The following is a 15,481-nucleotide window of genomic DNA, read 5'->3' on the forward strand; positions in this document are numbered from 1 at the left end:
CTCTTTGGGGCCTCAGTTTCCTCCCCAGAAAAACAAGAATGCTCTTGGCTTGGTCAATGCCTACTCCTCCTTAGAGTCCTTGAGCTTTAGACTCAGCGGCTGGCCTCCCTCTTCTTTGTTACCACAACAAAGATGTTATCACGGCCCCAAGCATATGGCGTGAGAAGTGACACATCGTTAACTTAGAGGTTAAACACGTGGATTTGGGTATTCAAACATGTGCTTGAATCTGACCTTTCCTCCTTATGAGCTGTGTAACCTGGCAAGTTACTGGACCTCTCTGTGCTGTGGATTTCTCATCTGTAAAATGCGAGTGGCAACGCCTCTACCTCACGGGTTGGTGGAAGATCACAGGGGGGTCGCACATATAAAGCACCAAGCCCAGAACTTGGGTTGGGTGAGCGGTCAGGGGCTCCGATTTACTTATGGCTGCCCCAGCACCTAGCAAAGTATCTAAACTAGAACAGTGGCTCATTAAACGGGGGAATGGAAAACTAGGTTCTCTCTCAGGGCGCTTCTCCCAAGCGCTGCGATCCCACAGACCATCCATCCGGGTGGTGGCGGAAAGGAGCTGCTGAGTGTGTCGCTACCGGAAGCGTGTGAGGCTCTACCGGAAGGATCACGGGATGAGGTGGAGGGCGCTGGGTTTGCTGAGGATGGGGCCGTGTCCCGCTGGTCTCTGCAGCCTCGGTCCCCAGGACGGGGCTGACAAATGTGTGGCCCAGAAGGGCCTTTTCACACGGGGCTCCTACCTCGTAGATGTGTTTGGCATGGCGGATCTTGGGACCCTTGGGGGTGAAGTTGACATACAGTGTGGAGTTTTCCTGGCTGTGGAGAGAGAAGAGCAGAAGTAGAAAGTGGAGATGTCGACAGCCCCGTTTCCAGAAGAGCAGGGGCCCCGGGCCAGGGGAAGCCTCTGCGCTGCCAGGCCCTGGGATAGCGCTCTCATAGGCATGACCCCCCGTGACCCTTCCAGCGTTCTGCTGTCTCCCTTGGGAAGGTAAGGCTGGTGGGAGGGGTCAGTCTGTTGCCCCACGTCCTGCGGCAGCGGACGGGGCCGGAACCCAGGTGGATGTGCCTTTGGAGCTGCATTCTCCCTGCTCCATGGGGTTCCCCGCCCCCCTTGAGGGTCTCCACTGTCCTCTGGGTTCTTCATCTCCTGCATAACAGCACAGCCTCTGGCTTCCTCTCCACCCCATCCTTCCAGGGACCTTCTTACGTCACTGTCTGATCCTGCCACCCACCTACTCAGAATCTGCCACTGGCTCCCTGCTGCCCACGAGGGTCGGGTCCAAAGCCTCCCATGTCCAGGCCTGCCCACTTCCCAGCCTGCCTGCTCACCAGGCCCCACGCATACCTGCCATCCCCTGAGCCTGCACACTCCCTACTCCTCAAATCCACCCCACTGCTTGCTGCTTCCTTTGCCTGGGCTCTTCTTCCTGCTGGACCATCCTTCCTCCTCCTTGGCCCTTATCTGATCCCCTCATTCTCCAGACTCCAGTTCAAGCCCCTACTTCCTCCACGAACCCTTCCATCTCTCCTCAACCCACATCATCTTTCCTGGCTCTAATTTCACACGACACTTCAGACAATATCATTGTGTTTGGCATTTATGTTCAAAGCACCAGAGACGTTGGCTCGGTCACTGTCCCTGTCCTTCTCACTGAGCCAACCTGAGAAAGTTCCTCTGCTTTTCTGGCTTCGTCCTCTTTTCCGTAAATGAGAAAATCCAACTAGTGATGCCCATGGGTCACTCCTGTTATATATAACCTCCTGAGACTCACTGATTCTGTGTGCGTATGAGCTTGGCCTCTCCTACCAGACTAGGAGTTCTCTGTGGGCAAGAGCCACTGTGAACACCTTGTCCTAATCTCTTCCAGCATGTCTGACCCCCCAGGACGGGAGGGCATCCAGCACAGGGTTTTGGAGTTGGACAGACCCAAGTTCAGAGGGTTCATCAGTGCTTCCTAGCTGTACACCTCTGGATGAGCTCCTCCCTTCTCTGATGATCCTGTTTGTTCATCAGTAAAGTGGAGAGAGGCGTGGCTGCCTCATGACATGTTGAAAGTGTTGAAAGCTTGGGGGGGCGGTGGAGGGAGCCCCAGCTGCACAGTGCAGCCGGCACAGCATCTGACATAAGGTCAGCACTCGCTGTGCCTTTTCTCCCATCAGTAAACCGCTGATCTGACTCAGAACTCTTAAAGGGCCTCCACTCTTGTGGGTGTTGAAAACCGTCAGGGTTGTGGCTGGAATCAGTTCTAATTACTCCTGGCGGGGGGGGCCCTAGAGAAGGAGGGGGCTTTGAGGGAGGCCCTGGGAGGCTGAGGCGGGGAGGACAGCGCTGGCCGGCTGCTCAGGACTTACTCCTTGGTGAGGATGTTGATGGGGTACAGGACTGGGATGCTGGTGGTGGCAGAGTTGTCCTCCAAGAGGTCTGAGTCCTCATTGTCACTGTGTTGGGGCGAGGCAGAGGGCAGTGTTAGGAAAAGGGCTTGGCCAGGGCCAGGCGGCAGTCTGAGAGCGAGCGGGGCAGGTACGCTGGCGGGGGTCCGGCGGGGGCCTGCTCACCAGTTCACACTGGCGTGCAGCTCGACAAAGTCCCCCCAGGAGCTGTTCAGCAGCTTGTGGAACATCACCTGGATGGCAACCTGGCAGGGGAGGAGAGGGGAATGAAGCACCTCACGGCCCCCACGCCCAACTGCTGTAATAATAGAGACCACTGTTACCCCTGAAAATGGTGCTTTATCCCCATTGCACAGATGAGGATACAAAGTTCCAAACGGTTAAGTCACGTGTGCAAGGTCATTCGTAACCCAACCCCAGGTTTGCCTGATTCCAAAGTCCAGGCTGTTGTTCCCGTTGGGGTCGGACCTGGGGTGAGTCCGTCTTTACCATCACCTGCACCCTTCCCTCCCCACATGAGCTCACAGCCCCTTGGTGGCTTGGTTCTTGGGGGCCTGAAGCACTCACCAAGGTGCCCGCTTTAAAGATCGGAGAGCTCACGTTGCAAGAGAGGGTCCTGGTCAGAAGCTTGGATTCTTGAGGAAGCTCCTCGCAGCTCACAGGTATCTGGCTGTGGGGCTGCATGTGAGAAAAGAAAGAACAAACTGAGTGGGCCAGGCCACCAACCCTTAGTGGGCCACCAACACTCTGGGGCCACGGTCCCTGGTAGGGACCCCAGCGGTGTCCCTACCAGGGCACATTCTCAGAGAGGTGGGGCCAAAGTTTAGTTCAAAGATGTTCACTGCACCAGTATTTATAATCATGAAAAACTAGAAGTGATCAAATAGTTCAAAGAGATAGGAATGGTTCCGTGTGTTGCACAATCACAGGAGAGGATACAGTGAGATTGTTAAAACGCTACTACATCCACACAGTCAGCAACCATTTTTATTTATTTTTTAAATGTTTATTTATTTTGAGAGAGAGAGAGAGAGAGCGAGGAAGGGGCAGAGAGAGAGGCAGAGAGAATCTCCACATTGGCAGCACAGAGTCCGACACGGGGCTCCAACTCACGAACCGTGGGATCATGACCCGAGCGGAAATCGAGAGTCAGACACTTAACCAACTGAGCCCCCCAGGTGCCCCGTCGGCAACCTTTTTAAAAATGAGCTTGCTCCTGGGCTAAGCAGTATAAAACCAGTCATCTTCATCATCTGTGAGGACAGATTTCAGCCTCAGATAGGAAATGGAATTAGACAGGGAAATAGAGACTTGGGGAAGTTCAGTGACTTCCCCAAGTCCCACCACAGGGCAGAAATCTAGAAGAAATCTGAACACAGGTCTGTCTGACTCCAGATCTCAAGTTCTTAATCACTCTACTAGATGACCCTTCCGGAAGCATTTAATGTGTCTGTATAAAGAATAATTCAAATGTCCAACAGATGACCGGATAAACAAAATATGGTCTATCCATACAATGGAATATTGTTCAGTCTTAAAAAGAAAGGAAATTCACCCATGTTTTCACATGGATGAAACTCACAAGCACTATGCTAAGCGAAAAAGACAGACACAAAAGGACAACACCATATGATTCCACTTCCGTGAAAAATGAGAACAGGCAAATTCATAGAAATGGAAAGTAGATTAAAGGTTACCAGGGACAGGGAGTGGGAAGGGGGAATTATTGCTTAACAGGTCTACAGCTTCTGTTTGAGATGATAAAAAAGTTCTGCAAATAGATGATGGTTGCACAACATTGTGAATGTACCTAATGCCACTGACTCGTATGCTTAGAAAGGCTTAAGATGGTACATTTTCTATTACATATATTTTACCACAGTAATTTTTTTTAAACATGGAGGAAAAATAACCATATGGAAAACAAAATGCCAATTAGTTAAAACAAATATAGAGTGAATAAATATACAATGTAATTTGTATGTACGTGTATAGATACACTGAAGAATAAACATCGAAATATTAAAAGTAGTAAGTGCTGAGTTATAGGAGAATAGGTGATTATTTTCTCTAAACTGCTGTGTGGTTTCCAACCTTCTGTGGTGATCATGTATTATTTCTATGATAATAATTTAAAAAATAAAATTGTGCTTAAAACAAGTTAAAAAAATTTTTAAGTTTATTTATTTATTTTGAGACAGACAGAGACAGTGCGAGTGGGGGAGGGGCAGAGAAAACGGGAGAGAGAGAATCCCAAGCAGGCTCCAAGCTGCCAGCACAGAGTGCGTCACGGGGTTTGAACTCACGAACCTGTGAGGTCATGCCCTGAGCCAAAACCAAGAGTCAGGTGCTTAACCACTGAGCCACCCAGATGCCCCTAAAACAACTTTTAAATACAGGCCAAGAGGTGCCTGGGTGGCTCAGTCGGTTAAGTTCCTGACTCTTGGTTGCAGCTGAGGTCATGACATCATGGTTCATAAGATCGAGCCCCGCGTCAGGCTCTGTGCTGACAGTGTGGAACCTGCTTGGGATTCCCTCTCTCCCTCTCTCTGCCACTCCCCCGCTGTATTCTCTCTCTTAAAATAAATACATAAACATTAAAATAAAATAAAATAAAATAAAATAAAATAAAATAAAAATAAAACGATCCAGGCCATCCTGCAAAAACACTTTGGTCACCTTTAGGAGGGAGGGACTTTGAGTTTACTGTATCTATGCACACCTTCTTGGTCACCAGATCCACGAGCCTGTGTCACAGTCTCCATTCCATGTGACCCCCTCACTAACCCTGCGGGTGTCCCCAGCCTCACTGATGGTGTAATCTGAGGCCCACAGAGGGTGAACCTTGTGTCACAGGCACACAGCTGGAGGGTGGTCATCAGGCTGAAAAGTTGGATGTGTCCCTAAACTTTCTGCAGGCCAGCTTTGGCCTCTCTTTAGGCTGTCTTGTCTGCCCGCCCGAGGCTCCTTGAGGGGAGCAGAAGCTGCAGGGACCAGTGTGGGCGCTCACCTCGAGTATCTCTACTTTGCGGAAGGACAGTCCCTGGGGGAAGCTCAGGTTGAGCTGGACCCAGTAGGCATCTTCTCTCAAGTTACTCAGCGTCAACTCTACGGAGAGGCTGGCAGAGGGCGTCAGACGTAGGACTCTGGATCTGGGGGGCAAGACCAGAGAAAAGTTACAGGGGCCAAGGTGAAGGAAGCAGGGTCACAGGCAGGGGTTTTCAGAACGCAGGGATCTTCTAGGCTAGAAAAAACGAATACACAAAAACCAGCTCTTGTGCACAGGCTTTAAGTGGTGTGACCTTGTCTAATCCTGCCAGGAGTGCACAAGGCACGTGAATTTCTCAGAGAGGGGGCTAAGCCCCAGAGGACAGATCTAGTGAGTACAGATGGGGGTCTTCTGACTCAGAGCCCCCTATCCTTTCTGAGACACGAGCTGCCTCAGGAAAACACCAGGTGGAACAGGAGGGTCCGGGGGGTTGGAAGCCTCACCTTGCAGGGGAGAAGGACAGCTTCAGGTTCGCCTCACACTCCTTGTCCTCCCCACAGTTCTTCTCAAAAGGGATCTGAAAGGCCAAGAAGAAACACTAGGAGGCTCAGGCCCCAGACCCAGTGGGGAGGGACCCCGGCCTCTCCGGCTGCCCCTTGTCCCTGCTTACCTCCTTGGTCTCTGCATGCGGTAAGGGTCTCAGGATGGGCTGAATGTCTCGGCCCTGCTGAGCATGAGTGGTGGGAGGGCCGGGAGACAAGGCAGGTTAGTTGAGGCAGCAGAACTCTTGGAGGAGGGCTGGAAGCAGGGCTCAGGGCTTGGGGCTCAGCTGGGTTGGCTTGGCTGGCCCCTCTTAGGAGCCAACGCCTGCCCCAGGGGGACCTCACCCTTCTGACTCGGCTCAAGGCCACCCTGTGCAGCCCTTGGGCAGCAGCTCCTCGAGGAAAGCCGAGGCTCAGGGTGTCCGTTCTCCTGAACAGATCTTGGCCTTGACACAGCAGCTCCAAAGCTCCTCCCAGCCCATCTCCTTCCCTGGGCTCGCCTGCCTATGACTAGCTCTTACTGTGCTTCTCCTCTGCGAACCCCATCTCCCTGCTAAAAAGTTCCATCTCTTCTCAGATCAAGGCCAGTTTTCCCCAACGTTTCCAGGGCTTCTGCTCTGGGCCAGGCCCTGTTATGGGCACCGGGTATACACCAGAGGACAAAACAGACACACTGCACTGCTGTGCCCCCAGTCTGGTGGGAGAAATGACATGGCATCTTCAAGTGTTTGATGGGACAGATACAGGTATATTCAGAGCATGTAGAAGCGAATCCTACCCCCGACATGGGGATCGGGGAAGCTTCCTGAAGAAACAGATCTCAACTGAAATCTAAAGGATGGGCAGGAGAGAGCCAGACGAAGAGAATGGAGAGGGGCAAGAACGGACGGCCCCACACAAAGGCACAAAGCAGGAGGTTGAGCCTGTGCACGTGACAAGAAGATGCTCAGACGAGCCGCTGTGCTGTGTGTCGGGGGCAGGAGATGGAAGCAGGGTCTAGGCTCCCCTGGGCCTTGCAAGCCACGATCGAAAGTTGGGACTTTATCCTGAGGGTAATGGGGTCATAGAAGTGTTTATGAGTTATAAGCTGAATGCTTTAGAAAGACTCCAGCCTCCACTTGCAGGCCACCCGCCAAATAACCACCAGACTCCTGAGTCCCGGCAGCCTCTGCTGACTGCTCCCACCCACGCTCAACACAGATTCCTGCTACCCACTAGACTGCAGCCAGTCCCCAAATGGGCATTCTGGGTCTCTGTCTTGCTCAGTTGTCCTTCTACCAGAAGCTAAGCCCACCTCCGCATTTCCCTTGAACGTACCACTGTACCTTTCCTTATGCTGTTCCCTTTACCTCTCCTCAATCCACCTACCCAAAAGGCTACTCATTCTGAAAGATCCAGAAACAATGACGCTCCCCCCAGGAAGCCTTACTTGTCAACTCTGGGCTCAGGTCTCTTTTTTACCCTGAGTTCCTACTCTACACAGCTTGGCTTAAAAAAAAAAATTGGGGCGCCTGGGTGGTGCAGTTGGTTAAGCGTCAGGCTCTTGATCTCGGCTCGGGTCATGATCTCATAGTTCATGAGTTCAAGCCCCGCATCAACTCTGGGCTGATGGTGTGAAATCTGCTCGGCATTCTGTCTCTCCTTCTCTCTGCTTGTGCTCGAGTTCTCTCGCTTGCTCTCTCAAAATAAATAACTTAAAAAAAATTAGTGTTAACGGCAGAGACTGCTGGCTGTCTCCAGACATCCTTCCTCACTATCTGCCCTTCAAATAGAGCCTCCACTTTTTATCTGGTCCTATGGCCACCTGGACAGGAGACTCTGTTTCTCCGTCTCCCTTGCAGTTAGGTGTGGCCATATGACCAATTTCTGACCAATGAGATGTAAATGAAAGCATCATGTGGATTTCCAGGAACTAGTCTTTTTTTGTTTATTTATTTTGGAGAGAGAGAGAGAGAGAGAGAGCATGAGTGGGGGAGGAACAGAGAGAGAGAGGGAGACAAAGAATCTGAAATAGGCTCCAGGCTCCGAGCTGTCCGCACAGAGCCTGATGTGGGGCTCGAACCCACGAACCACGAGGTTATGACCTGAGTTGAAGTCAGACACTTAACTGACTGAGCCACCCAGGCGCCCCTCAGGAACTAGACTTAAAGGGAAGGGGTGTGCTCTTCTACCCTTTCTAGTGAGCCGTGCTCCCAACACCCACAAGCTCAGGCATCTTTACTGCCTGTGCTCACACTATGCCATCTTGTTGAATGCCCACCCCCCTTCTCTAGCTGGGGACGTTAAGGATCCCATCTTGTGGGAAGACTTTCCTTATCCCCCAAACACGTGGCGTGAGATTGTACCGCCACCCTGTATCTAACTTTTACCACAGCCTTATCACAGCATGTTGTAACTGTCTGTTGACTCGTCTGGCCTCCAGAGCAGATTGCGAACCCCTTCCGGGGAGGGACCATGTTTTGTCTACTCCAGTGGAGCTAGTGCCCCGAATAGGGCTTAGCACAGGCAGGTGCTCAAGCAACTTCCCTTAAGTGCATGATGAGCGTCTGGTGGGCGGGGGCTTTAATTTTGGTGAGCACGTCACCGTCCTCATCAGATCTCAGGAGAGTGAGCGCGCGTGGGGGAGCGCTCGGTGCATGCTGCCAAAAGCCACGAGAAAGAGTGCACTTAGCAGCCACTGCGCTCCAGCTCTGAAGAGGCCTCATAAGGTCGGGACTTCTTTTACAGATGGGGACACAGTCCCAGAGAGGGATGGAACCTGCTCGTATATGCTCATGCCAGGAAAAACCAATCCACATCCTCAGGCTGGGGGGCCCAGGCTCTTTCCACCAGACCCTGCTGCCTTCAGACAGAAGCTAAACCACTGAGCGTCAAGGATTTAAGGAGATGGGATCTGGCTTTGGCCCCGGGTAGGGAGTATGCGGTCCGGCAGATGAGGGTAGATACTGTTTTCCTCTTCTTTGACACCATGACGACACCCCAATTTGGCTTTGAGGGAACTACCTGCTCTCAACTGGATATGCTCGGTGGGAAGGCGGATCAGGGCGCCCTGTCTTCCCACGAGTAAGGCTAGGCAGGGTGCCGTGTCCCCCCTCGAGTGTACACTTTGAGCAGCGCTAGGGGCCTGGTGAGGTGTAAAGCTGACGCTTGGCAGGGACCTGGAGCAGATTCACCGAAGGGGCCGTGCCCTGAAGAGTCCATCCATTATCCCTTCCCCTCAAGAGCCCCTGGCGCCTCCACCCTGGCTCCCTTTCTTCCCAGTCTTGAATGGCCAAATACAAGCTCCCATAGGTTCCCTTCCTGCTGAAGTCAGCTGTATTTGGTTTCTATTACTCAAAACCAAAGACTCCTCTATGATACAGTCTTGCTAAACTGAAATTCTCCTCTCCCCAGTTTCCTATCAATTCCCCTAGGTGATCTCTTCTTACCAGCCATTGGTCCCTTGGTGTCCCTTCTTCTTCCCGGAGAGAGAAATTTAGGGAGACGTTGATGGGAGAGATGAGGTCTTGAATGCACACCTGAGGGTGATGAGAATACCACCTGTGTTGTGAGTTTAACCTTCCAGTTAAATGCTCACCTTGCCCATACTTTACAAATGATGAGATTCTAGTATCTGGTGTTTATAATGTCTGGGGTCACTTCTCAGCACAAGTGTCACTCTCAGCCCCAATTCCCATGGCAGACATCACTAATCAACCACCCCACTTTCCCCACTGAGTCCTGATCAAAGCCCCTGAATCTCTGCCAGGCCGCTCTAGGCAGCCATTATTGAAGTTTGCACAAGAAAAGAATATTCTAGAATAACTAGAATATCCTAGTTCCTCAAGAACAGAGCTGGGGATTGGCCTTTTATGTTATTACTGGTCCCTCACAGTGGCACTTTGTAGGCACTCAAATCATCTTCACCTGAATTCCTACCAACCCGAAGATGTAGGCATTATTATTCCCACATTAGAGATGAGGAGAATGAGTGCAAAAGAGATGACCCAAGTTTCCTAAGGACTAGCACTAGGAAGTGAGCCCAAGTCCGTCCAATTCCCAAGCCTAAGGTCTTCCCATCATAACATACTGCTTCTTCTTTGGAAGATTTGTGTTGAAAATTTCCAAATCTTTGGGTGGGTGGGGGTTGCAAGGAAGCAGAAGAGAACTGAGTGGAGCTATGAATGAGCTGAGAAAGTGAGCTCAGAATTGTTGACACTGGGCGATGGGTATTTGGGGGTTCATTAAGCTATTTTTTTCCTGCTTTTATAGATTGAAACTTCCCACAACAAAAAATTGAAAACATGGGGCGCCTGGGTGGCTCAGTCGGTTAAGCGTCCGACTTCGGCTCAGGTCATGATCTCGCGGTCTGTGAGTTTGGGCCCCGCGTCAGGCTCTGTGCTGACCACTCAGAGCCTGGAGCCTGTTTCAGATTCTGTGTCTCCATCTCTCTCTGACCCTCCCCCTGTTCATGCTCTGTCTCTCTCTGTCTCAAAAATAAATAAACATTAAAAAAAAATTGAAAACAAATTTCAAAATCTTATACACCAATCCCACACTCAGTCTCTTATGAAATATTTAAAAGACTGGAAGAATTTACCACCATCCCTACTTCACACAGGACTGTTAGAAGCAAACAGAATTTGGGTATTATGGCAGTTGTTCAAATGATATTAAAAAAAAAAAAATCTTTTTCTGTGATAAAACCTTTTTCTGTGATTTATTTAGCAATGACCATGTACCTGGGAAATAAGGATGCACACGTGACTGAATATTCTGCAGCTATTAAAATAATCATGAAAAGCCGGGGAGCAGCATTGATATATGATGGGTGGAAAAAGGGGAAAAAATGGGAAGTATTTTACAATGGTAATTATGTTGAAAACACCAATGTACATAGATTAAGGACTAGAGAAAATATGCGACGGTATTATCACCACTATTACACAGTAGAGGAAATGATAGTATAGAGAGATCCAAGAGACCTGTGACCCCATGGGACATGACCGAGCTGTGCCTTGCACCCAGTGTCTCCTGTCACTGCAGTCAGTTCTGCCGCCCCCTCACTTCCCACAGCAGCTCTATGGCTCCCTTACCGGGAAGTGGAACCAGAACTTGATGCAGGACTCGTCTTGGGTGACCTCTGTGTTCCTGCTGAGTTCACGTCTACCTCCTGGGAACAGCCCCCGGCTTCTGGTCCGATGGCCATCCAGTTGCAGAGTGTAAGTGAGGGCGGCAACCAGGTGCCCTGGGCAGGGTGAAAAGGCAGGAGTTGGATGGTGGCAGATCCTGGGGCCATAAGTCTGCATCTGGGGTGGGCAGCTGCTCTGGGGAGCAGGAGAATGGCACTGACCTTGAAATTGGGGGGTAATAGGCTTAACCTGGAAACAGACTGTGATGTTAACTCCTTCTTTCTTCTTGTTACTGGCTGAATAGGAGCATTCCACTTCATGCACTGGGATCTCAGCCGGGGAGAAGGACATCAGAGTGAGGACATCTACTACAGGCCGGGAGCTGCAGGGCAGAAAACCACCAGCTCTCTCACTCTCGGCCTCAACTTCAGTCCCCAGTCAGACCTGGGACTCCAGCCACCAGAGTCCAGAGGACTCTCCTTCCTGAAAGCAGACCTCAACGTCCCTGTCTCCTTGAAATGGTAATAATAATTATAATTCACTAGGGCTTCCCAGTTTCTTCTAGCGACCTTCTGATCCGCTTTCCATACGGAAGGATGAGCTTTCAGAAAGAGAAAACATAGGCAGCTACTTCCACGCTTATAACCCTTCACTGATGCTACATGATATTCAGAATAAAATCCAAACTTGTTGCTATCCATGCCACACTGGCTGCCTCTCCACTCTTATTTCCTCCCACCCTCTCCCTTGGTTGACATTCCCGCCAAGTTAAACGTTTGCCTGCCTTATGGCTTCAGCACATCCTGAGCTTTCTACCTAGAAAGCTCTCATCCCAGATTTCTGCAAGGCTGGATCCTTCTCATCTTTCAAGTCCCAGCTCAAATATCACCTCCTCAGAGAAGCCTTTCTTGGCCACCCGATCTAGAATAAGTCTCCCCTAGTCTTCTGTCTCACAGAACGCTGTTCACTTCCCCCATGGCACTTACAATTTGCAATCACCTACTTGTGTGTTTAATCTTGTATTATATATTTCCCCACCTACACAGTCTGTACCCAATGGCTGGTTCAGTATTAAGACACAGCAGGTACCAGGGTGCCTAGGCGGCTCAGTCGGTTGAGTGTCCGACCTCGGCTCAGCTCATGATCTTGTGGTTAGTGGGTTAGGGCCCCACATCGGGCTCATTGCTGTCAGCCTGTCAGCACAGAGCCCACTTTGGATCTCTGTCCCCCTCTCTCTGCCCCTCTCCCGCTTGCGCTCTCCCGGCCCTCCACAGCAGGTGCTCAGTAAATGTCTATTCACTATATGATGTTACATGATGCCTCCAGTAACTCTAAGATATGGTCAAGACAGGAAATGTCTTCACCAGTTCAAAGATGAGGAAACTGAGGTCCTGAGAAGCTAAGTGACTGGGGTGCGATCATCCAAGAAGTAAATGGCAGAGCTTCAGCCTGAATCCAGGTGACCAGGTTCTAAAGCCATCACAGGATCTTTAATGTCAGACAGGCCTGGGTTCAAATCCCAGTCTGTCACTGAATTGTAGCTGTTTAAACTGGAGTAAGACAGGGGCGCCTGGGTGGCTCAGTGGGCTAAGCGTCTGACTTCGGCTCAGGTTGTGATCTCATGGTTTGTGAGTTTGAGCCCCACGTCGGGCTCTGTGCCGACAGCTCGGAGCCTGGGTCCTGCTTCGGATTCTGTGCCTCCCTCTCTCTCTGCCCCTCCTAGCTTGTGCTCTGTGTGTCTCTCTCTCAAAAATAAACATTAAAAAAAAATAAATAAACTGGAGTAAGACATGAAGCCTGTATAGGAAGGGTACCTATGTGACAGGGTTGGGGGAAGACCAAAAGAGTCCTGCTACGTAGTAACTGCTCCAAGGATGATTAGCAGTCCCGTCTTACCTGAGTATGATCACCTGCCCTTCGGCTCCCACAGCCACATCTGTCAAGCCATCTCCTCCAAGGTCTTTCACCCCATGAATGGAGCGTCCAAACCACCGAATTCCTGAGAACACCTGGGCCCCTTCTATCCGCTGAGACCAAGAGAAAAATTCATGCTAAGCTAGGGAGAGGACAGGCTGGAGTGGGAGGAAGAGTCGGGCTGGGGAGTGGGGTCTGGGCTTGGAGGCTTCTGGGTGCCTGGGAAGAGGTTTTGGTTGGCGGGCAGGGCGCCTCTCACCTGGCTTGGCTGGGGGCTCAGCCCACCACACTGCCCGTTGAAGATGTACACAGCCCCCTGCCCCTCCAGAGGGGCCCCCACAGCCACGTCCGCCAGCTCATCCCCATTGATGTCGGTCAGGGCCGTGATCGCTGCTCCAAATCGCCCAAGAGGGTAGCCAGGATCCCCCTGCAGTTCTGAGACCATTTCGAACCCCAGCTGGGAAGGAGCAAAGTGACAGGTCACTCAGTCACTCTGCAAGCATTCACAGGGTGGGGCACCGTGAACAGGAAGAACGCTGAAGAAAGGTCAGACGTGGTCCCTCAAAGAATCGGTATGGTGCTGGCAGACTCACCCGGGTTCAGGGCCCAGCTCCACCCCCTTGCTGTCTGTGTGACCTTGGGGCTTTGGAAAGTGACGCAGCAAGGCTCCCGTTTATGAAAGAAAGCTCAGAGCTACTCAAAAGTTGACTTGGAGGACCCAATGAGGTCTCGTGTAAATAGAAGGTTTGACACTTGCACACAGCCCACCCACCCAAGGATCAGCGATTATCTGTCGGCTGTTCTAAAGATCTGATTCACCATGATCAGACAGAGAAAGCCTTTCAGAATAGCTGGGACCTGGATCGGCCGGGGGATCTGTTTCTCCCACCCCTTCAGGTCAGGGTCCTGGTCCCCACCTGTTTTCTCTGGTAGACAAACACCCTGCCTCCCCTCTGCTCCCCATAGAACAGGGGGGCTCCAATCAGCAGCAACTCTGTCTCCCCATCTTGGTCCATGTCAACGCCACACAGCTCGCCACCGAAATAAGAGCCAATCTGCAGGGAGAGGAAGACATTCGAGGAAGCACCTGCGAGCTGGACACCTGCCTCCCCTCAGCTGGACCATGTTTGTCTTACTCCAATCCCTCCAATGAAGGTTGAAGTCCTGGACTCCCCCACCTAGCACCTGTATGAATTAGGACAAGGTGGGTTCTCTGAGGTTCAGTTTCTTCAACTGGGAAGTAGAGGTGACAAAGCTTACCTCAGGGGGCTTTGTGAGGACCGAACCTAACAGTGCTTGGCATAGGGCCTGCTAGCAGACGGCAGGGAGCATGACCAGTGCCCCACGCGTCCCTGATCCCCTAGGGCCATGCTCACCTGGATCCCGTCTATTTTCTGGACCTGGCTCCAGTGTCCTCTGCCCTTCAGCTCCTGGAACAGCAGCACCCGCCCCACATGCTGGTATCTGGGGGCTCCAACCGCCAGCAGCGATGGGAGCGTTTTGTCGGAGGGCAGCCAGGTCACAGTGTAACCTGTGGGATGGGGGGAGAGAATGAGAGAATGGGAGGGGGCTGGTGCTTGGAATTAGGAACACAATGGCTGCTGCAAAAAGGTAAAACCCAGGGGCAAACAGGGCAGAGACTGGAAAACTGGGTTAGTAGCAAAGCTACATTGAAACAGCCAGAGAACCTTCTCCTGAGAAGAGCAGCCACATGCTTCTCGTGGCACAAATCCCGCCATCCTGGTCGAAGGTTGCATTTGTCAAACTGTGGACAACATGCAAGGAAAGAGCAGCCATGCAGAACAGGGTAACCATGGCGCATCTTCCCGAGGCTCAGCGGACCTGAAGGTTGGTAAGGGAGACTACACATTTGACTTGTTGTTGTTGTTTTTACTTTATTGTTTTGAGACAGAGAGAGACAGAGAGATCGGGAGCAGAGGAGGGGCAGAGGGAGAGAGAGAGAGAGAGAGAAAGAGAGAGAATCCCGACCAGCGCAGAGCCCGACACAGGGCTCCATCTCATGAACTGTGAGATCATGACCTGCGCCGAGATCAAGAGTCAGAAGCTTAACCAACTGAGCCACCCAGGCGCCCCTACACTTCTTAAAAATCAAAAAATACAATGAGATATATTAGCAAGAAGAGTGCAAAATCTGCGCGGACATTAAAAATAGAGCAGGAGACCTGAAAAAAATTTGTTTGAAGTTATCACTCCAGGCTATCTTCCTACTTCATTGCTAGTGTGTGTGGCAAGGTTTTCTCGTTGCTGGAATGTCTGAGGAAATGCTGCAGGAAACCGGACCAGGGATTGGGCTCGAGCCAAGATCCACCTAGTAGGAATGCTCTGATTCAAGAGATGACTGACTCAGTTTCATCTTCTCTGCTTAGAGTAGTTGCAAGTGAGTGAGAAAACAGAGACAACCGAGATGATATGGCACAGACAGGAAGGGCGAAGAGGCTGAACCACTTTCCCATTCATTCGTGAACATTCCTGAAGCACAGGGGTTAGGAACTTGTCCTTTG

At 51.3% G+C, this 15,481-nt stretch overlaps 1 protein-coding gene across 2 annotated transcripts in view; it reads right to left on the reverse strand.

The window, feature by feature from the left end:
- Positions 1-15,481, reverse strand: part of ITGAL (integrin subunit alpha L) — a 42,810-nt gene that overhangs the window by 8,671 nt on the left and 18,658 nt on the right. Inside the window, exons 12-25 of one of the 2 annotated variants that reach the window (XM_007094761.3) lie at positions 14,336-14,490; positions 13,877-14,014; positions 13,219-13,416; positions 12,942-13,072; positions 11,267-11,427; positions 11,010-11,161; positions 9,363-9,452; positions 6,063-6,119; positions 5,896-5,969; positions 5,414-5,555; positions 2,971-3,081; positions 2,569-2,648; positions 2,365-2,451; positions 753-828 (exon numbers count right to left, since the gene is read on the reverse strand). In XM_007094761.3, coding sequence (XP_007094823.3) covers positions 753-828; positions 2,365-2,451; positions 2,569-2,648; positions 2,971-3,081; positions 5,414-5,555; positions 5,896-5,969; positions 6,063-6,119; positions 9,363-9,452; positions 11,010-11,161; positions 11,267-11,427; positions 12,942-13,072; positions 13,219-13,416; positions 13,877-14,014; positions 14,336-14,490 — 1,652 coding nt within the window. The remainder of the gene's footprint in view (positions 1-752; positions 829-2,364; positions 2,452-2,568; positions 2,649-2,970; positions 3,082-5,413; positions 5,556-5,895; positions 5,970-6,062; positions 6,120-9,362; positions 9,453-11,009; positions 11,162-11,266; positions 11,428-12,941; positions 13,073-13,218; positions 13,417-13,876; positions 14,015-14,335; positions 14,491-15,481) is intronic. The other variant, XM_042970929.1, reaches the window with a different exon arrangement.

Source organism: Panthera tigris, chromosome E3, assembly GCF_018350195.1.
Source record: "Panthera tigris isolate Pti1 chromosome E3, P.tigris_Pti1_mat1.1, whole genome shotgun sequence".
Taxonomy (NCBI): domain Eukaryota; kingdom Metazoa; phylum Chordata; class Mammalia; order Carnivora; family Felidae; genus Panthera; species Panthera tigris.